The following is a 27,491-nucleotide window of genomic DNA, read 5'->3' on the forward strand; positions in this document are numbered from 1 at the left end:
TTTTTTACTCGGTTATTTTAGCCAAATTTTCGTAGCAAAAACTTGAATTGTGATTCCGTCGATGGTCTGAATTTTCAAATATAAACCACATTTCGTCTACAAATGAACACCATTTTTTCTTTTTTGAGAATAACATGTTTTTTTGTAACTTTTTTTGAGAATGTTTTTTCCAACTAGTTACTCTTTCTAAAATACTCGTACTTATAAAAATCTAAAAATACCCATACTAATATCAATATCAGCAAAAACAATTTTTTAAATCATTTTCTTTGAGTCTCTTGAAAATTTTTTTTCCTGATAGTCCAAAATACTGATAATCTCAATTTTTAACTGTTTAATTTAATCAAAATTATATTAAATTAAAAAATATATATAATAAATATTTTGATATACATCTAACTATTTAAAAATAAAAAATTATTAATAATTCATATTTAGGGGGCCTACTACGGAAACTCCATTAAGAAAAATCCATTAACATTGTTTGATCCACTTACAAATTACAATAAACATGTAGCAAATAGAGCAGAGTTAACAAATACTCAAATAACAGTGTGTATCGTTCTACACTCCCAACTCTCTCTCGTCGTTCTTCTTTAGAGAGAGAGAATGACGATGTTTCACTTCTTCAATTGTGCGATTCTGACGTTCGGCCCTCACGCCGTCTACTATTCCGCCACTCCTCTGTATGTCTCTCTTTCTCTCTTCTTTTTCTGAATTTCCAAATCTCTTTTTCCTGTTACAGATCTTTTCGCAGATCTTTTGAGATCTTCAATCTCATTTTCACGTCTCTCTACTAAACCCTAAATCAATTGGAAAACTAAATTCTTCAATCTAATTGTTAATTTTGTTCCTGTGCAATTTCTATCTGTTAATTCGAGTTTCCGAAATTTGGATTCTCTCTGATTTAACAAGTATTGTTCGATTGCAGATCCGAGTATGATACTCTCGGTACCTCCATTAAAGCTGCTATTGTTTATCTCGGAACAGCTTTAGTCAAGGTTGGTTTTCATCGTTAATACTTTATATTCTTTAATAAATACTACCGCTATGCTACGACTTTTTTTTTTCCTTTAAATGATTTTCTTATTTAGAAAACTTACTTTCTTTCAATGATTTTTATATCGTTTCTACATTACTCCTTTTATGTAGTAACTTTTTTTTTTGTGTGTGGGTAATTACAGCTTGTATGTCTTGCTACGTTTCTGAAGGTATCTGAGACTGACAGCTTTGATCCTTATCAGGTAATTCAGTTTATGTTTGCTTAGATTATTTGCATTATACTTCTTATATGCTTCTATATGGGCCGTTTTAGTTTGATACCACAGCTTTATGCGTTTTTATTTGAGTTAGTTTTCAACGGTTGACATGAAATTTGATATAACAAGTTGGATGGTCAGATAGTATTGTTAATGGTTGTTGAAAGATTATTTTTCAATAGGGTGGATGGTGTGTCCGAAAAGTATCGTTATAGAATGGAACAAGAGATAAGACGTCTTGCTATGTGTTTTAAATATGCGCTATTACCCATTTATGTGGATCTAATGATTTGTTTCTGTTTGAAAGAGAACATAGTGGTGAAAGGTATAGCCTCTTAGAGGGCCTTGAATGCTTGAACTCTTGTTTAGTTTTCTCTATCAAGACACCACAAATTCAGATATTGATTCTCATTACGCATTCACCATGATACTTCATATGTAGTCCAATGGAGGATTGAACAATGGAAATGAAGTGAAATATTACACGGTGAACGTGTGACTGTTGACAGGATAAGTTGTTGAAGGGTTCCTTTAAAAAGGCTTCTATTTGCATGCAAAAATAATGCTCTTCCGTAACTTCTTTTGTTCAGAAGGAGCTTCAATCGCATAGAAATCAATTCATGGAGCTTTAGTTGGAGTTACATCTGTCTAATCTTGTCTCTTTATTTGCAGGAATTATTGAAAGCGTTAATTGGTTTTGTAGACGTTGCTGGCCTTTACTTTGCGCTGACTCAATTGACACATAGGAACATCTCCCAAAATCATAAGTTTCAAGCAGTGGGACTAGGTGAGGAAGACCTGATGAATTCTGTAAAGAAATTATTGCATGTTCTATGATATTTTTGTTGGGGAGCATATTTCTAACATTTGTGGCGGCTGTTCCCTTGTTGGCACTTGGCAGGATGGGCCTTTGCTGATTCTGTCCTGCACAGATTGGCACCTCTTTGGGTGGGTGCTAGAGGGTTGGAATTCACTTGGGATTACATTTTGCAAGGCCTTGAAGCGAATGCTAATTTGGTAAACTTATTTTCTTCTTGTTTTGACTTTTAATATTAAGTTTATAGAGTTTGGAACTGTACGCAAGTACTATTATTTTTGTTAGTTAAGTTGCATTTGTTAGATATATTTTAGAGTGAGATAACCTATCAGATTTTTGCTTCTTTCTTATTCAGGTGTTGAGCATATCCCTTGCTGCTTTAGGTTCTTTGATGTGGCTACGGAAAAACAAGCCCAAGACTTTAATTCCTATTATATACTTATGTGCAGGAATTGTTGCAACCATGCCATCCATCACAAGGTTTGGCATTTCTACCATTGTTAACTTTGTCATAGCTATTACCTTTGCTTTTATCTATGCCACTGTCTCAATACAAATGTCGAATGATGATTCATTTAATAGCCTGTGTCCTTTTTTCCTTTGTGAATTGTGGTAACCATGTATGGGCATGTTTTTTTATTTGCCACTATGATGTGTTCTTGGTATAAACATGAATAGGCACGCAGATTCAAGTATGTTGGATATAAGAAGACAATTGCCCTCGTCTTTGTTGTAGCGTTCCTTTGATTATGGCTCTCGTGGGCAGAATATTAGTGTCGTCTCTTATATGATGTTGTTCTATTCATTTATTTATTTAGGTTTTTTTTTTTTTTTTGTAGGAATGTTTCTTAAATATGTTTTCTAATTATTGTTTATGCAGTTATCTGAGGCGAGGTCTGGGGTGGCACCTACCAAAGGTGGTTGGCTTTGAACTCTTCACTTCTCTAGTGATGGCTTTCATCAGTTGGCAGCTCTTTTCTGCGTGTCAGAGACCCTCTACATGAGGAATACCGTTATCGATTGCCCCTAGGATCGGATTCTTTAATCAAATCAAGAAAGGGTGTGGTTGTCTCAGTTAAATCAAAAGTTTTTTTTTTTTTTTTGGAATATTGCTATGGTTCACTTTGAATTTCCAAAATTTTGTGTAGGATGAACAGGCTCCTTGACATGTACAAGCTTAGATACAATTTTTATTTTTCTCCGTTGTGACTTGATATAAAGCAGTACTACTAGTGAGAGAACCTTATCAGGAATTTGTCAACTTTTGTTGCTTAGTAGCAAGGCAATTGACTCTCTGTTTACCCTCTGCGATCGAAAACGTTATTATTGATGAGCTAAAATGGAACTGAAAACAGAAATCCATGGGCCATTGCTGATTGCTCGGTGTGGCCATTTGCAATTTGCCTGCGACTGTTTAGTTGGGTTCCAAAATCGAATTATCACACCGATTTATTTTGTTTAGAGATCAGAATCACATCTTGTAAACACCGCACACAATCGCCAGCGAAAAAAAAAAAAAGGTCCGAGACTATATGTGTGTGTGTGTGTGTCTATGTGCGCGCGAACTAATAGGACTAGTAGGATTCCAAAGCCTGTAGATATCAATACGTAACGAGAAAGCGAGAAGATCATCACTGGAAATGGATGCAATGCAAACAACAAAAAGAGAAAAGAAGAAAGATGAGAGAAAAATCTCGGAGCCCCAGTGTGGATAATCTCACAAATAGTTTTTGAAGTTTTACCTCAATTTCATTTTAGTCTTTAATTTTTCAAACGTTGCACAGTTGGTCCCGGAGATTTTATACTATTTCTTTCGGTCCTTTTATTATCTTAGTATTAAATATTTAACGAAATTTATATAAATTATAGACTAAATTGGAAACATATAAAGTTTAGAGATAAATAATACAAAAAATTAAAAAGTTAATTTCCACAAATATACCTAAAATTTTAACTGTTTCTAATTTTAGACTCTAATTTACACATATTTCATCAAATTTTAACCCTTAGTTGATGGAAGGACCAAAACTGAAACAGAATAAAACCTCAGAGACTATCTGTGTGATATTTAAAAAGACAAGGACTAAAGTGCAATTGAGTATAAACCTAAATGACCATTTATAGAATTAACTCTATCTAATTAAATACACCATTAACTCCCAAAATAATGATGTAAAATTAACCAGTTTTAAAATGAAAATTATTCATTGCAGCTAACTAAAGATGACGAAAAAAAATAATAAAATAATAAAAAAAATTCATACATTCAAAAACGATGAAACAAGAATCACAATTCATTGATTTTAAAGAAGTTGATAGCATTTTAATGTTGCGAGAAATATAAAAATTTTTAAAATGGACACTTCATCTAATTACTTCAGCTATAAAGGGGACATTATCATGCACTAATGGTTTTACTTTGCCCACTTGGACAAAGAATGTGCGCAAGTCTTGCAACTTAATCTGCCTCTCAGCACTCAAATAGAGTAAATCAACCGCTACCTCAATAGTCAATAGGCGAAGTTCCTCTATAAATCGAAAATAAATGTCACTAACAATTTCAACCTACCAGATTATACTAATTCATAGCGTAAGATAAAGACCTGATTACCTGTTCCATTTAGATGATGCTCAAGATTTTTAATGCAGAAACAGATTCTATAACTTGTTTCCATAATACATACTACATACTAACTAGTTAAGATTAAAAGAACAACAGTACTTAATTAGTTAATAATCTTGAGTACCGCAAGCAAGCAAGCACGAGTAAGCAAAGTTACAACAGCTGCAAACCAGTCCACTAGAACATTACAAAGCTGGTTGCTCACTTGACACTCCCGATTAATCTGCTTCGAGCAATTCATCATTCTCAATCTCGACAATCTTGCTTGATTTTCTTCCACGCTTGCCTGATGTTGGAGAACCAACTGGAGTTAGAAGAGCAACCTCTGGGACAACCCGGAAAATTTTGACATCCAGGCAAAAGGAGTTGTTCACAGGACTACCGGGTTCGAAAACACAGACATCAAAGTGTTCCAAGTTGTTGTCCACGGCAAAGTGCTTCCAACCAGAAGTAAGTCCCGCGCAACTGCGTACTTGGTTGTAGTTAAACCTGGTACGCCACTCTCTCTCCCCAAACCGTAGAAATAGGTCTTGATTTTCCAGAGAGATATATTTTGCCACCCAGTCCGAAGGGAGGAACTGATCAGAAAACATAATAAATATGAACAAAATTAGAGACCCAACAGTAAAGGAACTAAAGTTGCAACATTTATATTTTTTGCTTTGCTAATGCTGAAAACAGGGAAGGTGAGTAGTGAAGACGTACAATTTTGAAGATCCTGTGCAAGGTAAAAATACATGGGAAATAAAAGTTTACCACATAGAATCTCTTGTACACATATGTAGGTTTCATGACTACAAGTAAGCCCTCATTATTTGATTCTGAGATTTCTGCTTCAGCCAACTTCATGGCACGGTCTTTCTCATCTTCAGTTATGGGCCTTCTATTGGAGACATACTGCATGCTATATCCCCTTCTTCTGGTCGGCGTATGTTCAGCGTCTAAATCATTGGCAAATCAAATTAACAAGGTTAACTGCATTCTCGCAAAGCAACAAAGGCTCTATACTTTCCATACTAACAATCACATGTTTTGAACATTGTTGGTACAACCACGAGTTTTAAGTAAACCAATCAAGCAAATTTGCTTACTACAGAAGTTGAAGTCAAAAAACTGCCTAAAAAGGAAAATATTTGTAAATTATTAGTAGGAAATGGGTGCAATCATGAAATGTAAGCAAATAAATACCAGATTTGGTCACCGGTTGCACTTGCACTTGCACTTGCACATCGCAAGGAGAAGATTCATTTATTGTTGCACTGCGGCAGCTCCTAAGGGGGCGAACAGCAGTAAGCTTTTTGCGACCTTTATTGTTTGTACTCAGGGTGATGACTTGCTCTTCTGACGGTAACACGATAATGTCATCATCCCTAGACTTTTCAGGTGAAGCGCATACAACATTCTCTGAACACGCATTGTTGATTTCATCGCAAGACGTTTCCCTCAATTTCCTCTTCGTCAGTCTACCACCATTATCAGTTTTACTATTCTCATGCTTCTTCACAAAATATGTTACCTCCTTCTCACACAAACTGTGCCCATCAAATATCAAAACCTCGAAAAGTGACTCCCCATTGTATCTGAAGACCAATAAATCATTCTCCACCAAAAAATGATCATTCACAAACTCTTGCCAACCATGTTTAAAGAACATGGAATTGCCCACGGTCGTCAATCCTACCTTCCACATACCACCACCAGGACCTTTAAGGGTCACAGAATCAGGCAATTTCTTTTTCTCAGAAAACTTTTTAGGGATGGCCTGCAATTTTAACCACAAACAATCAGAAATAAGAATGAGGCCTTGGGAAGAAAATCCAACCTTTGAAAGCAACAAAAAAGCAAATGATGTTAGAATTAGCTAATATAAGAATTTTCTAAAATGTGAGAATACCAATTCTAAAAAACTGAAATCATAAAAGTTGTATAAACAAAATCCAGCTGAGTCCATAAAAGAGCACGGTAGATTGGTAGTGAAATCATGTTTTAAAGTGAAAATTCTTAAACCCAGAATACAATCACGTTTATCGTTTCTGGTTTTGCAATATGTTAAACCCAGAACACAAAAACCTCAACGATATTAGTTCCAAGTAGATTATCTTTAGACGCCTTATACAGTTTTCATACTGACGTGCAAAGTAAAATAAAAAGAAAGAAAGAAAGGGAAAATAAAATTTACCAGCTGCTGATGAAAATCATCGAGCAGAAACTGAGAAAAATGGATGTGTTTAAAATGGGCCCAATAGATATATTCTTCCCATTTTGAGCCCTCCATGCGCGGTTCTCCCGTTCTTAAGAATCTGCTGATCTCAAGTTAAAACCCCAAACTTTGAGCCAAAAAAATCAAAGGCAAGCAAACAAAAGAGTTGGTGATAACAAAGCCAAACACGATAAATCAAACCAATGTCGTTGAGATCTAAATATACCTCGACGACAAAAATATAAAAAGAAAAAGGTCGTAGCTAAACTGAGAGAGAGGAAAAGGGAAGTATCAGGATTAAGAATTAGAAGGGTTCATCTTCAAATTTATTAAAAAAAAGGAAAAAAAAAAAAAAAAGCCTTGATAAGGATGAGAATTGAGAGCAACAGAATAGAGTGATCTCTAATTCTCCATAAACAAAAAAACAAAAACAAAAAAAAACATTGCTGGGTCTTGTTGTGGTTGCTGATTCTTTTTTTTTTTTTTTTTTTTTTTTGCGAAAAAGAAATAAGAACTAATTGTGTTATGCCCATATTATCGTACACTTACAAGAGTTGTGAAAATGGAAGAAGAATTACTCCAAATCCGAGAGCTTTTACCTCTGAAAAGAAAACTGACGCTCTTTTTAAGGTCTCACTCTCGGAAGTACCGAACTACCGATTATGAAGAAAGAATAGGCAAGTGATTTTTGCTAAACAGGCCAGTTAGAGTTAATGACATGTTTAAGTAATCGGAATAGATATAATTCGGAGTGGACAATAATCACAATTAGAATAATGTTTATTTAGGTTTTATGAATTGGAGTTAGAATCAATGTCAATCTTATTCATATGTTTACTTCCGTTCAAAATTAAAATAAATTATTATAAATTTACTTACCTATTCTTTCAGTAGATTTTTATGTATTAAACTTTAAAAAAAATTATATATTAAACTAACTATCTTAATATTCAGATAACTAATTAGTAATTAGATTTTTAATCACCAAAATCAAAATAAATTATTATAAATTTACTTATCTATCCTTTCAGTAGATTTGTATGTATTAAACTTTAAAAAAAATTGTATATTAAGCTAACTATCTTAATATTCAGATAACTAATTAGTAATTAGATTTTTAATCACACCTAATTAATCATCTAAATTAGGATAACTAATTAGTAATTATATTTTGTTAATCACTCTCTTCTTTCGTGCTAAAATTGAGACATAGTTACTATACATTATCAACATATAAAATTAGATTTAACATTGTATTGCATATTATAGAAAATAGAAATCAGCTTAAGATATAGATTGAAAAATGAAAGCAATAGGCATAACACAAAAATCAAAAGGCTCATTTAGTTCGCTGATTCGAGTTTTTAATTCGAGTTGAGATATGACTTTATGTGAGAGCTTTTTACTGTAGCAAAAAAGTTAGATATAACTATTTCTGAGAGCTTTTTACTGTAGCAAAACTTGAATTCTAAACTCGAATCGGTGAAATAAATGGATATAGAAAACATAAATCAACTTAAGATATAGATTGAAAAATGAAAGCAATCGGCATAACACAAAAATCAAATTATAAGCATGATATCTTCGTTTCATTTAATTATTTGCATTGGTATGAATTCGTCCATGGCACTAATAAGAAAGAAAGAAAAGAAAAAAAAATATCAGAGAAAGTGAATAAATAGATACGAGAGACGTTAAAATAAATTAAGAGATTTTTAATTTTTTACTTTTTACTTTTCTATTCACAAATTTATTAGTAGAATTAAAGATAAAATCGTAATTAACGCTTACTATTAAAATTGAGAGTGTCAATCTAACGAGGAATGAGAGGAGTATCAATTTTATTCCTCAACCTCAAATTAGTGTGAAACCATACATTTTCACTCTTATTTCAAAATAAAAATAAATATACATAAAATTAATTCCGATTCCTAAATTTCATTCCTCTTGCATATTGTTCTTGTTGGTGAATGGCGACTTCTTTTGCTCTTTTTTTTAAATTAAAAAAAATTGTTCTTTTACAGCTTGAGCTCAGACTGACGGTCAGAACTTAGGAGTAAGAAAGAGGCCGTACTAGTACACGACCTTTTGGTTGTCGCGATTAATCTCAACCTGGTTGGGTGCTTTTCTTTTTTCTTTTCTTTTTTTTTTTTACCAAAATATTAGTTTATGCCTTAAAATATTTGCAGTTTTGCATAGATCAGCTGTTGATTTTTGAGCTTTTTCGCAGCCATTCGTTGGCTTTTTTTTCTTTTCTTTTCTTTTCTTTTTTTTTTTTGTTACAACTTGATGGATTTTCTGCGAAATGAAATCTAATTATGGAGAGATATTAAAAAGTGAAAAACTAGGAAAATATGAGGAATTAAGGCCATGTTCGTTTACTATAACTCACTCAAGAAAGGCCCACTCGAGTGACTTTTTTATTTAAGTTTGGGTTCGACATTGCAGAACTCAAAACATAACTCAAAAATTAATTCGAGTTACCTACCGTTTCTTGAGTTCTGCTTAGCCCCTGCTACTCGAGTTGCATCTCTGCATTTCTACAGTGCAGATTCTTGAGAGATTCTTCTCACCCATCTGCGCTTCATGCTCACCATCGCGCTGATTGCGCTCTTCTTTCTACACTACCTTAGATGCGTGGGTCTGCTCCTTCATGGAATAACTAGGGCTGTAAGAAATCACTCCGAACCCGACCGAGCCGAACCGACCCTACTCAAAAATCACGGGTTTCCAATTTTTATTTAATTTCTAATTTTAATTATGCCTAACCCGCACTGCACGGGTAGGGGCGCGGGGTGGGGTTACATGAACCCGAGGTAACCCTACCCGGCCGAACATGTTTAAAGTAGGTAAAACAATGTCCAACACTTCAAATTCTTACTTTCATAAGTTTATGGACTTTATGCTTTTAAACTGTTAACTTATTTATGTTTTGGATTCATGGTTTGTGCAAAAAATGTTTGTATGCCATAGTTGTTGAATTAGGACATTCTTTATTTATATTAGAAGTGTTTGATTTCAAAGTGAGTGTTTTAATTGTTCACCTTGCATTTAGACCCCCTATTGAAGGAAAGACATGTTCTGTTTGATAATGATTTCTTACGTAACAAGCACAGATTAATTGACTAAAAAGTGATCATGTGATCCTTGAGATCACTCTTGCTTTATGCATATTGTGATAATTGGAAAGGTTCGGCCATGCTTACATTTGGGGAGAAGATGCAAAGTATTTTCAGCCAGTATGAGTTATTAGTCTTTATATTTATTATGCCGCAATTTTGTTGCGTAATTATTTACTACAATAGTATTTACATATATCATTTATTGCTCATTTACTACTCATTTACTACAATAGTATTTTATCATTTAGTTGCATATAAGAGCCTCTTAGATTAAAATTGATGAAGTCATAGATTAAAATTAGTTTTCACCAACCCGAGTAACCTGACTCTACCCGAGGTCACCCGAAAGGTTGCGGGTTTGTAGACTTAAGAGAGTGTCGCGGCCCAAAATTTTCTCAACCCGCATTGATCGGGTAGGCTCAATTTTTCGGCTCAATCCTACCCTACCCGGCCGATTTACACCCCTAGTAATAACTATTCAAAGTTCTCGCCCACAATTCATTGCAACCAACTGATTTCTCCCAATCTCAGCTTCAGAAACCCTAGCCCCCAAATTTGGGGCTTGATATGCAGTGTTTCGTTTCCCCTTCAAAACGAGGAACTTTGGGCGGAACCGATCGGTTCGTGGGCAACCCTCGTAGTTCGATATAGAAGGAGGAGCTCACGTCCTACTGCTCTCCCTTGGCGATGGTATTCTTTCTCCTTCCCCTGCCATTGCCGTCGGCGGTACCTAAGACACTCTATCCCTTCCTCGCGTTTTTGGAATCTCCAGGCACATCAAAGTTGCTCCTCCGTAGGCTTAAATTCGGTAACTCTCGAAACTAATGCTTTGATTAATTTTGATATTTAGCAAATCTCTTTTCAGTACATGAATTTGAGAGCATAACCAGAACTTTAGGGAAATTCACGTCATAATATTCATATGGCTGAGAAGGATTGATGTTGGTTGGTTGCTGGTTAGACTTTGTTTTGTGCCATTAATGGGTCTTTTTCTTGAGGTTGATCTACTCTTATAATAAAGCTATTAAAGGGTCTGTTTTGAAATTGGGCTTCTTGTAGGTAGAAATAATATTGTTTAGTAATATATATATATGCAGATAATAATAGGCAGTTAAAATTGAGAGTTGTTGTAAGAAATTAAGTGAAATGTGCAGGGAAACATTTTCATTAATGTTCACTATTTCTATACATAGAATCGAGACCTCAAACCAATCAACTAATACAATACGTTCAAACATAGGCTAGAAACTAATATTGATCAGAGAACCTTGGAGAGCCAAACCCGAACACTTATTTTTTGCAGTGTGGAGGTAAGCTGTTCTTATTTTGGTAGTAAGCTGTTTTGCACGTACTGTGGAGCAAAACAACGTTTTGTACATAGTTTATACGATTGCTAGCCCACAATTTTTATGGATCTCTTCATTTTAACACTGAAATGTAATGCCGTTATCTCTTCGCCGAGAATGTGAGTTTATATGTTAATGTTTTGGGTGCCTTTTGTGTTTGATTTAGGTGAAAGTACTGCTATGTGATAGTTCAATTTTTTACTGTACTTTCAGGTACATATACACCGTGGTTATGATGTTTAATTTGTGTATTATAGCCTATTTCCTTATGTCGAGTGATATTTAAAGTTATGACAATAATGTGTTGCCGGTGTATACCATTTCGCTTGGCATATTGTTAAACCTTTTCGGTTCAAAACTCCTTCTTGGTAAGTATGCTTTGCTTCACTCTAACGGCTATCCCCACCAATATGTCAAAGTTAGCTAAACCTTAGTAGCGTAATTGTCATTGCCTGTGAAGTTTGCTCCATACGTGGAACCTTAAGGCCACCACACATTCCTTACATCAAAAATATATACATGGCTGCTTATGGTATGAAATTTAAATGCCATGATTAATATGTGTTTGGAGGCCGTGGATTCTTATGTCGAGTGATTTTCAATGGTGTGATAATTGTTGGTTGCCGGTTTATACAAAAATTCTTGGCATATTGGTGTATAAACTATGTTCATAAGTCACCTTATATGGAGAATTGGTTTATTTAAAGTAAAGTGAGAACTTTATATTATGCTAAAGTGATGCTAAACCTTGGTAGCAAACTATGTCATAGTCTAGGATAATGCTCCATAAAGGGACGATAAGGGCCATTACACATTTATGAGCCTGCTGTTAAAAAATGTGTTATTATAACATGAATTTCATATGCTATGTGCATACGTATTGCTGCCATGTTAGATATGTCAATAGGTAGATGGCCAAAATGAGAGATAGAGATGTAAATTGGAGCCTCGAAGCTAAGGAACAATTGCTCAGGCGTCTCAGTGAGTTCAATTTGTTGAACTCCGCTAGTACCACACCCAATCGTGACAAATATACACAATGGGCGAGCGAGCTAAGTACCCATTTTAACGTCCCACTTAATTGGGACAAAGTTAGTCAAAAAGCTGGACGGTTGAAGAAAACATTCAACACGGAGTTCCTATTACGAACTGCTACTGGTCTTAGTTAGGATCCAATTGAGAAAAAACCAACCTGCACTGACGAATATTGATAACAATTTATCCTTGTACGAGATGATCTTACAAGGTGTCTGTATAATTATGTTATAACCTTTCTACTTTCTTATTGTCTCGTTGCAGTCTATTGTAATGGAAACTGATCGGTTTGTATTTTTTTATGATTTTTAAATTTTTTTTAATGAATAAAAAGGCCTACTTTGTTGTTAAAACATATTGACACTTATGGATGACTCACTTTTATTCTTAAATTTTTAAAATTACCGGATTACCTTTTTTTTAGAATTGTTATTTAATTCCAATTACTCATTCAATTGCATAAAATCTAATAAAATCAAAAAAGAAAAAAAAATCTATGTACTATTCACAACTCAAGTCTTAGTACAAACAAACACAAACTCAAAAAGATTCTCATCTCAAATCATAACTCAAATGTACACAGTCAAACACAAGCTTAAGTTATAATTTCAACTCAAGTTATAACTCAAACTCAACTCAAGAACTATACTCAAGTCACCATAACTCAAAAACGTATCTGAACAAGCCCTAAAACGCTTCCTTCACCCATTTTGGTTGAAAAAGGGAATAACAAAAAATTATTATTTAAAAAAAAAAAGAATGAGACAGTACTAATTTGTTATTATATATGGATCATGTAGATTTGAATTTTATATAATCGACTTTCCCATTTAAAATTGTGTCATACAAACGATTTCCCCTTGTTAGTCTTCTTTAATTCCTCCCTGCACCCGACTGCATCCATCCTTTCAGAGTTTTCACCATGCCAAATAAAGTAACCTCTTCCGGCCATTTCGAAATTAGAACTCAAATTTTTATTATAATATTTATTTTCATAGAATTTTAAATTCAATTATTTCTGTCACAATATTTCTTTCATATAAATTTATTTTTTAATTCAAATTCTCAACTCAAATGTGCGAAATGAATGAAAAATTTATTATTTATGAGAAAATTACAGAATTTACTCTTAAAAGTACGTTGGTTTAAATTTTTATCCATCATTCTTAATTAATACCCTTTTACGAATATAATTATTTGACTAAAAAGGTTATTAATAAAAAATAAAGAATAGATATCCTACACATGCACTCTAAAAGGGTATCGTCTCCTTTCCTCTTTATTCATAGAGGGGTCTAAATATTTCACAGCAGATCTTTTATAGAATTTAGAACAAATTTTATAAATTCTCACTGAACTTTATTACTTGTGTCAACATGCCCCATGAACTTTAAAATGTACATGTTGTGCCTCTTGAACTTTGTCACTTGTGTCAACATGTCCCCTGAAGTTAACTCCGTTATGTTTTTAACGATAATATTTATAAACACCCCTTGAACTTTGTCAATTGTGTCAATATGGCCCATAAACTTTAAAATGTACATGTTTTGTACCCCAAACTATGATATATCTCTAACTTTTCTCCCTCTTAACTCTACTATTTTTTTAAATAAAAATATTGATATGACCATTAAATTGCTATTTATCTATAATATTTTACCATTAAAGTTTGTTAAGTTAATGGGTTTCTTAAAGTTCGTGTTGATTTTTTTTTAAAAGGTACAATAAAATAAATGACCTAGACGCAATTAAATTTAAAAATGCTATATATGTATAAAGCATAAACATGTTTTATGTCAAGCATTTGTATCTAGGTGAAATATTAAGGAAAAAAACTAACAAAATCCATTACATTATACAGATTTGCCCATTATTTTTTCCCTCTTTGTTGCCTCCAATTAATGTTTTGAGAACTAGTGCTTAACTAACATTTTTAAAGGAGAAGACATTCAATAAACCCAAAATATCATAAATAATTAGTAATTTAATAGTCATATCAACATTTCTGTACAAAAAACTAATAGAATCAAGAGGGAGAGGAAAAAATTAGAGACATCATAGTTCGCGGAACAAAACATGTACAATTTAAAGTTCAGGGCGCATATTGACAGAAGTGACAATTCATGTGACATTTATAAATATTTCCTTTAAAAAACTTAATAGAGTTAACTTCAAAGAGCATATTTACACAAATAACAAAGTTCAAAAGGCACAACAATCACATTTTAAAATTTAAGGATATGTTAACACAAGTAACAAAATTCAGGTAAAATTTATAAAATTTGTCCTAAAATTTACCCCTCTTTCAAAGAAGAGTACTGATTTGGGTAATTGAGAAAATTTTTTTTTTTTTTTTGAGGAATTTGATTTTTTTTTTTTAAAGACGAGAAAAAAAGAAAGATGCAAGCCAAGTCGCGCTACACACAACAGTTGCTTGTTAGCGCCCACGGCTTACGCAGATCAAGATCAATAACCTCCATTTAAACTGCAATTTTGTTTAAAAAAAAATAAAAATAAAAATAAAAAATTCTTTTGTCTCCCTAAAACTCACTTTATAAGATGAGTAAGCGCAGTTACGCACTTGATCAACTGAACAGAGCTGCAATAGAAAATAATTCCTGATATTCGTTACATTTATCCACCAATGGTATTAGAAGTCCTGACACTGCAATATTTACAGATGATGAAACTTCACTTATAGTAATAACAACAACCAAAATGATTATCAGAAAGTTAGCATCACTGGACTCGTTACCGGCATATCCTGCTGCATGAAAGTATTACCTATAACCAGAACTAAATTACTAAGAAGAAATTTAATTTTAGGTTATAGTCAAATATTAAAGTTGAACAGGGAAATCCAAGAGCAACGAAGAGTTCTGCGGTTATTTACGAGCGTTTCACTTCAAAATTTGGGCAGAAGCTTCCACTACTTCCGCCCGGCACAACGAGAATCCAGCAACGTGATAACTAGTAAGTTACGCAGAAACTAAAAAGACATACACATGCAACCAAATCACAAGAAGAAAGCTGCACATAGCAAAGCTCACCATAATTCCTGTCCACTGAAGTTTGATCACCTTTCATATGCACCATAGAGAGGAATGATGGCAGAAGATATACCACCCAGCATAGATAAAATTTTAGTCAGCAAAAGCCGCAAGTTAGGCAGAAGCTAAACTAAAATCATGGGGGCAACTGCATACAAATTTCAGGAAGAAATATTGTGTCAAGAGCAAAGCTCACCACAACGTATTCTCGGTGAAGGTTGACCTGTTATCATGTGTCAGAAAGGATACTGCTTCTACTAGTAGAACATACATGTCACAAAGAAAGTCGATTGTTGGCAGCTGAAATAAGAGCTAGCTCATTAGGCGTTACTTCACCACCTTGATAGTCAAGCCCTCTTTGTCCCACCGTGGATATATGTACACGCATTTCAAATTTGCCAACTAGTTCAAAAATGCAGATATCTCCAATCTTCACATCATTTGCACGAACAAAGGCCATCCAACCCCCACAAAAGGTGTGCATGAGTCGCCCTTTTGAGTCTGGAACAGAATTCACAGTCCAACACTCTCCTTTTGAGTTACGAAGGACAACCTCAGTTTTGTAGTTAGGGAGATGCGCTATAGAAAACTGGTAAGGAATTTTCTGCATGACACAAAAATGAAAAGTGAAAGGATGTATTTATCTTCAGAGCAGGAGTTTGCTAACCAACAAAAAATAAAGAGAATCGATGCCCACATACAATATGAACTGCTCACGTTCTGAAGGACTCACCAAGGTATAAGAACCGCTAATGTTGAACTTTTTCATGATCTTAACGAAATTGGGGAAACAAGAAGTGAAAGATCGAGCTACTCGTTCTTCGTCAAGTGCTAACATCATTCTCAACCCACTTCTAGCTTGCGAGCCTAGTTCATCTTCAATACCTCTTGACCTGTGAACAACTGTCACCATTTACAGTTCAGAAACCGATGTGTCAAATATAGTAGCTGTCCAATTATTCATCACCTTTGCTGCCACATTGTTACCCTCATAAGCCCATTATGCATCAACTTTCTTCTTATTATGTGTTTAAAGGTTGATTACATAAATAATACCTACTACTTTTATTTTTTTCCTCAATTTATTTCTCTGTTATCCGAACTACAAAGGTATCCTTTGGATTTGAAATTTTTATTTTAATTTCTTCCATTGTGCACTTTGTGGAAAACTAGAAAATAGGGCAAAAAAATCCCTTAAATAGTTTTTGAAAAGTATTCCACGCATTCAAAGGACACCGTTATAGTTTTTTAAAACAGAGGGATAAATTACGAAAAATTAAAACTAAAAGACATATTTAAATAATCACCCATTTCTATAAATAAGTTCATGTAATTTAGTACCATGAGTTACTATAACCAAAGCTGAAAGAATGTTCTATCCTATGAAAAAGGGTATACCCCTTTGGCACTTCGCTTTTTCCCTAGGATGGCCATGGCAACCTCTCAAAGTTCATTTCAGAACGAATGTAAACACAAACAAAACAAAACTCTAATCTGAGGCATTATCTGAGCAGATAGTTGGAGACCTTACCCAACTTTTTATTCACCGCTTTTGACTGAGAGCAAAGTGCAACTTTAGTTAAAGCTTTTGACGTGTTACCATGTTTCTTGGCATCATTTGGGAAGGCAGCCTCTAGAAGCTTCTTCGAAACTTTTTTATCGGATACATCTAGCATCTTTATGCTTTTCATATGAACCTTAGAAGAGTTCCCCCTCATTTTCTTTGGCACAGCTTTGAAACTCTTATGTGATGTGACACCATGCCCAGCGCCCAGTCTATTAGAAGAAACCTTTCCACTTTGGTAGTCCACCCCTTCCTTTCCAACCCCAAGAATGTGCACACGAAATTCACACTCACCCACGAGTTCAAAAATACAGATGTCTCCAATTTTGATGTCATTATAACGAACAAAGGCCATCCATCCTCCGCAGAGTGTATGACTTGTATGAACTCTAGTAGATGGCACTGAATTCACGGTCCAACTTTCTCCCTTCAAATTCTGAAGGACAATCTTTACTTTGCAATTTGGAAGATGAGCCATTGAAAATTGATAGGGTATGTTCTGTGAAACAATTTGAATAACACATGGACAATAACCAAAATGCCCCGTTTAAAAAACTAAAAACAGGAATTAAACAAAGGGAAAACCCACCAGAGTATATGAACCACTGACGTTGAAACTTTTCATTGTTCTCATGAAAAAAGGGAAACAGGAAGTAAATGATTGGGCCGCTTCATGTGCTGCAGTCATCTGCACACAGACTCTACCATTAACATTAAAACTGTCTCCTTTGCCGCTTATATTCTGAATGGCCTTTGTTTTGAATAGCACAATATCCAAAGCTGCAATAAAATAAATAAATTTAAACAAACAAAAAAAAAAAAAAAATTTAAAAAAAAAAAAAAAAAAAAAAAAAACCATTTTAACACACTGCTTCTAATCCTTTCCACTTTGGCTAACTCTCAAAACTCACGCTACATGAAAAGTAGCAGCACTGTCTGGTGACTATTTAAACATATTTTTTTGGGAAAAACAGATAATAATTTTACAAAATCCTAGAGAACATTTTAGCTCCTTTACCTGGCTTCTCATTGCAATTTTCTGATTGGGAGGGCAAGGCATAACTCTTTGGTGAACTGGCACATTGGTGGGAATCTATGGAGAAATTTGCTTGTTCACATGTTTTAGTCGCAAGCACCCCATCACAATGGCATACTTTCTCACCACATAAGTGTATACGTTCCGAATAGAGCTGAGAAGAGCTCTCTCTCATTTTCTTTAAGACACCTTGAACGATTTTATCTGAAGAGGACATACAGTCCCCCCTTTCTCTTTTCTGCCTCAAATTTTTATCAGAAATATCCTGATTGCATTCAGAAAGAAATGCCGCTTCTTTCTCACATGCACTTTGATCAAAAACTTGCACAGTAAAATGCAAGTCACCATCATATCTAAAGATCAAGAAGTCACCACACTCTACAAAATGATCTCTCACAAATGCTGGCCATCCATAATGAAGGAACAAATCACCATTCTGCTGAACCAAGTCAACCTGCCATGTGTTCCCGCTAGGACCCTCTAGCGAAACCGAACCAGATGTTTTGCCTTCCATGCGTTTCATGAACTTTGTTGGGATTTTCTGCGACAGATTTCAATGGGTCACCCTCCGACAATGCAACAGGTATTCCACCAAAGTACTGATAAGACATAGTCACATTTCGTTTTATAAAAAAAAAAAAAAAAAAAAAAAAAAAAAAAAAAAAAAAAAACGAAATTTTGATAAAACCCCACAACATTGAGCACAAATGAAACTTAAATTGCACTTCATTTTGGCGCATACCCAAAACTCTAAACTCTAGCAAAATGTCCAAACTCCTTGCAGTCGGCAAATCCATGATTAGAGGCTAAACTATTGCTAGGTTACTTCCAAAATAGCTTTCCGGAACAAGAAATTCAGAATGTCCGTTGAGAGTTTTGGTTTTTTAGTGACGAAAAGATAAACAATGGCTTCTTTTCTGCTTTGGCATCATCAATTTCACAACTTTGATCTTCCATTCTAAAAGCATGCAAACTAAGAGGTATAGAGAACTAGAACCAAAAAACAAAAACAAAAACAAAAAAAAAAGTAATTAAATAATTATCTCTATCTACTTGCTACTGTGTATGGTTTTTAACCTTACAACCCAAACCCAATAGCAAATATTTCTCACAAACCCTAATTTCATCCGATTGCTCGGAAAAGGAAAAGAAAAGAATAGTTAGAAAAACGAAATGAACCAAGAAAGAATGAGAAATTAAAGAGTAATGGAGAAAAAAATTACCAGTCGTTCTGAGCTCAGATTAGCAGAATAAAACGCAAAGAAGTGAGGTCTTCTTCCACTCGACATCTTCCGAGCTTCTACTATTTCCATGAAAACGACAATTTGACCTTTTTCTCACTCAGACCTGATTTCGAATCAAACACCGCTCAGCATTTTCTCGAGAAAATATTCTTCGACAGAAAAAATAAAATAAAAGAACGAAAAATATTTAGGGAGATGATGATCAAAATCCAAAGCCGAGACTTTCTTTTTATTTTATATTTTCTGGTTTTTCTTCATAAATAAAAGAAAATCGAAATTAAAGCGATCGCTGAGTGTAGCTGGTTTGGAAACTACTACAGCTTCATCATTAAAAGGAGCGTGTTGACACGCACTCTTGGTTACGCTTCGTTTTTACGGCCACGCAGTTTAGTGTGCGTCGGTCGCATCTACACTGGGGTTTAAGCGCGTGAGAGTTGGAGTTTATGCCTGACAACGCCACATGTAATTACCCTTGATAAGAGAGATACATTGATCCATTTATTATACAAGTACAAATATGAAGGGGATCGATTTGAGTTTTACTATAATAAAAAATTTATAAAATTTATCATATTTAATTTTTTATTATAATAAAAAAATTTTATATAAAATTATATTTTAATTTAAATTAAAAATTTAAATTAATAAATTAAATAAGTCTGAAATATTTATAATTTTTTTTTATGAATATTTCAGAAATATTATTTCTCAAAATTTTTCCGTTGAGTAATGTTTCTACCAAAAAGAAAAAAATCCGGTTGAATGAGGAGACTCATGTTGTATTTGATTTGTTCATTTGCAATTAATTTTTAAAAAATAGAGAATTTATTTTTAAGGGTGTATGAAATTGGACATTTAAACCTTATTCATTTTACTGATTCGAGTTTTCAGTTTTAGGTTTATACAGTAAAAAATTCTCAGAAAATGTCACATCTAACTTTTTTTACTACAGTGAAAAGCTTTCAGAAAATGTCACATCTCAGCTCGAATTGAAAACTCAAATCTGCAAAGTGAACGATGCCTTAATTCTTTCTATTGATAAATACTATTTTATTAATGTAATTATTTACCTAAAAAAGTTAAGAATTCAAAGTAAAAGTTAAAAATCTTAACTCGTGCACTTTAAAATGATATTTGTCATTATTACTCATTAATTTTAGAGAGATTGAGGTAAGTAGGCCAAGATTTAAAATAAATTAAAATTGATAGGTCAATATTTAAAAAAGTTAATATATAGGCTAATGTAATATAAATCTGGATTTACAACCAGCTAAAATTTTAAAAATACCCTATTGATAAATTTTGAATTTACCGTTTATATATGAGATTTACCATTAGATTTTTCACTTTTTCTCTATTAATACAAACTTGGTAAATTCGGGATTACTATTAGAATTTGTAGTGTTTTTTCCCCTACTAATACGAACTTAGTAAATCCTGAATTTACCGTTTATATCCGAAATTTACCATTATATTTTTCACTTTTTTCCTAGTAATATGAACTTGGTATATTCATGATTTACCAAGTATATCCGGGATTTACCATTATATTTTTCACTGTTTTCCTATTAATACAAACTTGGTAAATCCGGGATTTAACAAGTAAATACGGAATTTACAATTAGATTTTTTACTGTTTCCCTAATAATACAAACTTGATAAATTTGAGATTTATCAGGTATATCGGAATTTTACCATTAGATTTTTTTACTTTTTTTACCATTATATTTTTTAATTTTTTCCTAGTAATACGAACTTGATAAATCTGAGATTTATCAGGTATATTTATGATTTACCATTAGATTTTTCACTTTTTCTCTAGTAATATGAACTTGGTAAATCTGAGATTTACCAGGTATATCCAAGATTTACCATTAGATTTTTTATTTTTTCTCTAGTAATACAAACTTGATAAATCTCATAAATTCGGCCTAGTAATACGAACTTGGTAAATCCTGTAAATCTAAAATTTACCGTGTATATCCGAGATTTACCATAAGGAACTTGGTAAATTCGAGATTTATTAAGTATATCCATAATTTAGCATTAGATTTTTCACTTTTTCCGTCCTAATACGAAATTTACTATTAAAATTGTATATTTTTCCCTAGTAATATAAAGTTGGTAAATTCTGAATTTATTAGGTATATCTAGAATTTACCTTTAAAATTTGTACTATTCTTTTTCTAGTGATTCTACCTTGATAAATCCTAAAATATTCAAGATTTATCAAAAGGAAAGGAAAAATAGCAAGAAAAAGTGTAAAATTGTTATATAAAAAAATTAAAAACATGACTTGGGGAATGGGAGTCGTCGTCAAGGGTTTGAGTCCAAAACTATCAAGCCCGTAAAAAAGCCCACCGAGTCCAAGCCTTCCATGATTCGCATTGCCTCTTATGGTATAAATACAACTAAAAATAAAAATAAAATATTTCAAATAAGTAGTTATATTTCAACTCCACTCATATAAACATGCTATGTAGTGTGATTTTTACTCCTTTTATTTTATTTTATTTTCCTTAATTTCCCAACACTTCAACGAAAGTAGTCTCATCATGCCAATTGCCTTATCGCAGCCACATTAGTAGATGCATAATCACCTGATAAGCAAACAACCCTTTTAGCGGGGGGGAAAAAAAACTGTAAAATTCATCGTTGATAACAGTGAAAGCAACAAGTACAAAGCATCATGCCAATTGCCTTATCGCAGCCACATTAGTAGATGCATAATCACCTGATAAGCAAACAACCTTTTTAGCGGGGGGGGGAAAAAACTGTAAAATTCATCGTTGATAACAGTGAAAGCAACAAGTACAAATCAGATTACAAGAAGACATAAGTAGGACCCGTTTGGTAAAATGTTACATCGTATAAATTGTAAAAAGTTTTTGTACATGCTGCTACTTTCACGTTGGTGAAAAATAGAATTACATTATGCATCTAGTAATTGTAGCTCTCATGCGTTTGGTAAGACGTAGAAGTCATGCAGAGTGGAAAAAAGACCATTCCACTGAGAATAGTCCCTCCATAATACACTTAAGTCAGTTTCTACACACAAAATAATAATAATAATAATAATATTATTATCTTGGACTCGAAAAGACCTAGGAGAGCGCTTGTTTGCCATCAACAACGTTTTCCAAGAACCAAATGGGCCATCTTAGCCAACTAACTTTGCCTGCATTTGGATTTTGCATGCAAGTTTGGTCTAAATTGGCTCGTAATCTTATAGCCAATCAGTTGAATATTTGGTTGGTTTTAGTGGGTAGTAGTGGCATTTCATTTTCAAATTGCTTTGAATCGATTTTCCTCGTTGCCCTTTGTCCCCTCATGCATGCCTAGTCTACTTCAAAGTGAAAGTTTAGGTAGTGATAAGATGCCTCCTAATAATCCAAGCCCAATACAAACATATAAGTCTACAAACCAAAGGCCACTAATATATATCTATGTGTCTATATATGAACAGCAGACAAGTCAAATATGTGTATCTATATGTCTGCATACACACACACACATAGCAGACAAGTCAAATGAATAAGGTAAAGAGGAATCAAACAATATTCAACGATGGATATCCTTGAACGCAACGAAAACGAGATAATAAGACAGTAAAACGAGAAAAGGGATTCTCCAACATTTGTTCGTATTATGCACAAGATAAAATGGAAATGGATGGTCCATGTTACGACAGAGATTTTTCGATGGGAAAATCGACTAGTCAAAACTCATGCAAAACCCACATGCCTAACTAGTAAATCCACATGATCTCTAAAGCTATCCCCCTCAACGACTTGCTTCTTTCATGGGACCAACACGCCAACCTAACCATTAGCAGACAATTTCTCTTTTTTCTGTACCAGAATATAAGTTTATTTATATTTGTTATTTGTTATTTTTTTCCCCTTCTCAAAGTCATCGTATGTCGTGTGGTATCTCCATTGTGCTTAGTGTTCCAGTGCTACAAAAATAATAGATTTCCAACAATATGCAGAAATAGTATAGTATAGTATATATAATATGTGGGAGAGAAGACTTTGGATTTCTTTCTTCTTTTCTTCTCGGTTTTTTTAATTACTTTTTGGTATTTTTGGGAGCGGTAAATGTGTTGACAATAGTGGAAGATGCATTCACAATCCAAAACCATTTTAGTTTAATTTGGAGTTTCATTCATGTAACTCTCTAAACTGATATGTTTTGACTATTTAGGCAAACTCTACAAATACAAGTGATGACAAAAAATACATTCGAAGATGAAAAAGAAGCAAGAATAAACAAATAAATCCTTCTGCTCACAAGGTATAGCCAAATGGACAGATCAATGGCAGATAAAAAAACCATCCGGTCTGAAAAATCCCACTCTTAGGATTCTGAATCTTCAGGGACTGTGGATAATCCATCCCCAACTTCAACAAAAGAAGGATCAAGAAACTTGGCGACGAAAGCCCACATCTTATAGACATCCTCAAAGTTGGTTAGAAAACTGAGCGACGCAGTAACGACTTCTACGCGAAAGAACGCTCCCTTTCCATCTTGCCTGCCATTAGCCATTGGCTTGCACAAAGATGTGTCTTGAAGGTCCCAAGCTCCACATTGCTGTTTTGGGCTATCTACTACTCGTACATGACTAAGTATGCCAATGCCGAGAGAAATGCCATTTTTCTCAGCCAACTTCTGTACAACTTCCGGGTGAATTAGCCCTCCTCTTCCGCTGCAATCTCTCACATTGAAAGCCACAGCAGCACCTCTTTCGTACTTGATCTTAGGTCCATATATTTGCACAAGAGGCAATCCAACGTTTTCATTTGAACTGTCGGGTAACCGAAGTTGAAGTAGAGAGGTAACAAGCCAATTGATGAGATACCGAAGTCTAAGGGTAGTCTTGTTCAGACCCAACATGTTGATGTGATCAAGATGCCGGCAGATAATCTCGGGCTCCCTCCTCCCCCACTCTTGCTCATCGCCATACTCGCTGTCACTCATTGAGTCGTAATCTCCTGGGTTGGTAAGAGATGTTTCCCCGGGCTCCAGCGTACGACTCAAGTTTCCTCTGCGACTGTCTTCTATGCTGAAGGATATCCTGCTTCCCATGCTTGCATCCTGGTCACTCTCTTCCAAACCAAAAAACCTACCACCAGCAAATCTATTTGTTTCCCTTCTTCCCAACAATCTGAACTCGCCTTCTGTTTCTCTCCTTATAGCACTATCCTTGGATTCTTGGCAAATTTCGGATGTTAAGGACCTGTCAAGAGTACTTTGCTGAATAGAAGACTGGTTCTCTGGCCTGAATCCATCGTCACCAGAACTTAACTTGGAATGCGCTGGAGTCGAGTGTGCTCTGGCTTCAGGTTCATCTTGAATCTCCCCTGCATATCGTCTTTCGGTTTCTTCCAACTGCTCCTCTTCGGGAATCCCTTTAATACGGTCAGCCTCCTGTGACACTGACAATACAGCTGCATCAAAAGACATAATGGGATCTTCATTCGGTCTAAGATTCACCCTCCTGTCATCATACAATGGGCTTTTTGGCATTTTTGCTGTTGCCTTCGGAGAGTCACGCCTAGCTTTCCTCCTAGAAAACCATGACGGCGGCAAGGGTGACCCTGATTTCTGTTTCATCAATTGGCCAGAATTATCCGACCCAAATGGACTCTGACCCAAATCAATCCAGAAAGAGTTATCCGATGACTCGTCCTCGCTGAAAATTGGACTCTTCATAACCTCTCCAACTGAGATGTTATCAGCCTCCTCAAATATGGTACTCGCCCCATCCCTATCTGAGCTGTTATCCTGATCCATCTCTGTCTCAAACACATCCCTAACCTGGTTGGAAGTGAAGACACCCGAAAAGGCGGGCATCTGAGACCCCCCTTGCGTTTCAGGCAACAATTCCTCATTACCATTGACTGTATCATTCTCAATTCCAGCTAAAACATCGAGACCATCAATGGAATCACTAAGGTACTGCGGGAAAACTGGTACAATCCTCACCATTCCAGACCCGGTACACCCACCTTGACTTTGCAGACTTCCCATAACAGATTTCTTAATCAGAAGGCAGCCAAATCCAGTTGGGTCAGAGCCAAATACTCTATAAAACGAAGTGATAATAAAATCTGGCCGGAATAGAGAAAGCCCAAGTGAATCCATGTCTTTAGGACCCAATGAACCAGCATCAAGCAACACATGCCAGTTATTTTGTTGAGCTAGTGCCATCCACTGGTACGAGTACTTGGCCCCGGTTACTCTAGACTGAACGGGAAATACGAAAAGCCCGACGGCAGAATCCTTCTTCCTCCTCCTCTTGTTTGTAATTTGCTTTCTCAGCTCCCTAGAGCAAAGCTTCAAGGTTGGCCATTTAAACCAGGCACTTTGAACCTTGGCGCCTTTCTCTTTCGCACTCTGAGCCATCCAACTCACAGACTGGCTCTCGTGGTCGAACATCGTCAACAACTTCTTATTCGTTTGAAAAGGGTAAGACTCAGCAAGCAATTTAAAGGCAGACCCTCTACTAACAGTAAAAACAAGGCCATATTCATTCTCAGGGATGTTCAAATAGTCCATAATCCTAGTCTTAATATCATGTTCCGCAGTGCCTTTCTCAGCACCTCCATACAAAGCATGGTTACTCAAATTCGCAGTTATCTCAGACAAAGTAAATGCTGATGACTCCCAATATTGCTGAGTCTGAAGATATGAAAACAGCCCAAAGCCACAGTAATCAAGACATACCTTTGCAAAGGTCTCGAAAAGATGGCCATACTCGTCTGATCTCAAGTAATCAATCTTCTCGGAAGATTGAAACTTGGGGTACATTGTGAGGAACTTGGAGAAGGCATCATTGAGACTGGGAATTGAGTCCTCCGACGAGAAGATTCGGTCGGCGGCGAGCGCGGTGGCGCGGAGAAACTCCTTCTGGGCATGGAGTCTCGCAAGAGACCTAGACCGCCCAAAGCTTCTGCTGTTTGGGTTGTTGTCATCTTGATTCGGGGTCTCGGAATCGATGTCTTGGGATTTCACTAGAGACCCGTCTTCGGATGCCTCCTCAAGAGCCTCCCTGAGCTTGTTTTCTTGCAATTGGCGGAGAATTGAGGGCTTTGATCTTCTCCTGCCGTCCTCGGTCAAACCAGAACCGTCTCCCCTTCTTGTCTTCTTCTCCATTATTAGAGCCGCACAGTGAGATATTGGCTTCCATAGTGAAAGATGCATGAATGCTTCTCTTGTTTGTTGCGTTCTTATCTTTCTCTCTCTTTCTCTCTTTCTCACTTAAAAGAAACTAGTCTGTAACCAAGTACAAAGAAGCCTAACCCCAAGTAAAGGCGAAATCAGTTTCAAACCCATGAAATGGAGAAAAGCAAAAGGCAGAGATCAAACTCTTGCTTTTTTTTTTTCGGTTTGAAAATCAAATTCTGAGCTTTAATAGATTCAGTCCCACCGCAAACTTTAGCCAGCCATGTTGAGGAAGCATTTAACTTTACCACCTAAAAGTATTCAAATCAAAAAACAAACAGCAGAAACAAGATTCTCCCATTTAGACTCTGGACACTTTGGTAAAATCAATAACTCTCAGTCTTTAAGAAGAGAAAAAGAAGAAAAACAAAATAAATAAATGAATAAATAAAGAACATCTTAATTAGGCACGTACCTTTTAAATGCGATCAGAGAGAACCCAAAACTTTTAGCATTCTCGAAGAGTTCATAAATTAGTATGAAATGGGCTAATCTTCAATCCGAATTTGGAAATCTCCATTAAAATAAACAAAACCCCACTTTCTTTTCAACCCCACCAAAGACCCATCTTTTCTTTTCGCCTCCAAAAACCAAAACTTGGGTATCAAGAATTCAGCATTCCCCAAAGATTCAAAGCAAAAAATACCCAGTTCAGAAACAAAAATGAAAATTTTTTTGTAACGAAACAGAGAGAGAGATATTATAAATACAAAATCACGAGAGTCGAGCAGATTACACAGAAGGCTCTCCAACAACTCCTCGCCCACTATCAGTAATCTAACACCAACCACAATTTTCTTCTTTTTTTCTTTTTTTTTTCCTCTCTCTCTTTCTCTTTCTGGAGAGTTAATAGTTACACAAAACCCATCTCATCTATTTCCTTGTCTTCTCATTTACTACGACAGTCAATACAAACATGTCTGCATTTAATGCTCTGCTCTTTCTCTCACTTCTCTCGCCATCATTAC

General features: G+C 35.0%; 4 protein-coding genes across 9 annotated transcripts; 1 reads left to right on the forward strand and 3 right to left on the reverse strand.

Annotated features, from left to right (window-relative positions):
* Positions 1 to 495: 495 nt before the first annotated feature.
* On the forward strand, positions 496 to 3,329 carry LOC21397571 (transmembrane protein 147). The gene is made up of 7 exons (XM_010091619.2): positions 496 to 686; positions 932 to 1,001; positions 1,185 to 1,244; positions 1,932 to 2,046; positions 2,161 to 2,276; positions 2,432 to 2,556; positions 2,957 to 3,329. Exons 1-7 carry the CDS (start codon positions 610 to 612, stop codon positions 3,078 to 3,080), a joined length of 687 nt encoding a protein of 228 aa, XP_010089921.1. The 5' UTR covers positions 496 to 609; the 3' UTR covers positions 3,081 to 3,329.
* Positions 3,330 to 4,634: 1,305 nt separating this feature from the next.
* Positions 4,635 to 7,582, reverse strand: LOC21397572 (B3 domain-containing protein REM16). Of its 2 annotated transcripts, none has more exons than XM_010091620.2 (5): positions 7,449 to 7,582; positions 6,879 to 6,999; positions 5,888 to 6,461; positions 5,456 to 5,640; positions 4,635 to 5,277 (listed from the first exon to the last, which is right to left on the reverse strand). In XM_010091620.2, exons 2-5 carry the CDS (start codon positions 6,972 to 6,974, stop codon positions 4,918 to 4,920), a joined length of 1,215 nt encoding a protein of 404 aa, XP_010089922.1. In that variant the 5' UTR covers positions 6,975 to 6,999; positions 7,449 to 7,582; the 3' UTR covers positions 4,635 to 4,917. The 2 variants fall into 2 exon arrangements, with proteins under 2 accessions (XP_010089922.1, XP_024017087.1); XM_024161319.1 differs by having other exon boundaries at positions 6,879 to 7,002.
* A 7,355-nt stretch (positions 7,583 to 14,937) lies between these two features.
* On the reverse strand, positions 14,938 to 19,508 carry LOC21397573 (B3 domain-containing protein Os01g0723500). 5 transcript variants are annotated; one of them, XR_002901594.1, is made up of 8 exons: positions 19,276 to 19,508; positions 18,035 to 18,593; positions 17,606 to 17,796; positions 16,984 to 17,515; positions 16,186 to 16,355; positions 15,649 to 16,056; positions 15,453 to 15,482; positions 14,938 to 15,186 (listed from the first exon to the last, which is right to left on the reverse strand). XR_002901594.1 is itself a non-coding variant. In XM_010091621.2 (6 exons), exons 1-6 carry the CDS (start codon positions 19,363 to 19,365, stop codon positions 15,727 to 15,729), a joined length of 1,872 nt encoding a protein of 623 aa, XP_010089923.1. In that variant the 5' UTR covers positions 19,366 to 19,508; the 3' UTR covers positions 14,938 to 15,726. The 5 variants fall into 5 exon arrangements, 1 of the variants encoding a protein (XP_010089923.1); XR_002901593.1 differs by having other exon boundaries at positions 14,938 to 15,467; XR_002901592.1 differs by having other exon boundaries at positions 14,938 to 15,482.
* A 3,971-nt stretch (positions 19,509 to 23,479) lies between these two features.
* Positions 23,480 to 27,491, reverse strand: LOC21397574. Its single transcript, XM_010091622.2, has 2 exons — positions 26,939 to 27,491; positions 23,480 to 26,774 (listed from the first exon to the last, which is right to left on the reverse strand). The coding sequence occupies exon 2, from the start codon at positions 26,500 to 26,502 to the stop codon at positions 23,656 to 23,658; it is 2,847 nt and encodes a 948-aa protein (XP_010089924.1). The 5' UTR covers positions 26,503 to 26,774; positions 26,939 to 27,491; the 3' UTR covers positions 23,480 to 23,655.

Source organism: Morus notabilis, unplaced genomic scaffold, assembly GCF_000414095.1.
Source record: "Morus notabilis unplaced genomic scaffold, ASM41409v2 Scaffold250, whole genome shotgun sequence".
NCBI classification, from domain to species: domain Eukaryota; kingdom Viridiplantae; phylum Streptophyta; class Magnoliopsida; order Rosales; family Moraceae; genus Morus; species Morus notabilis.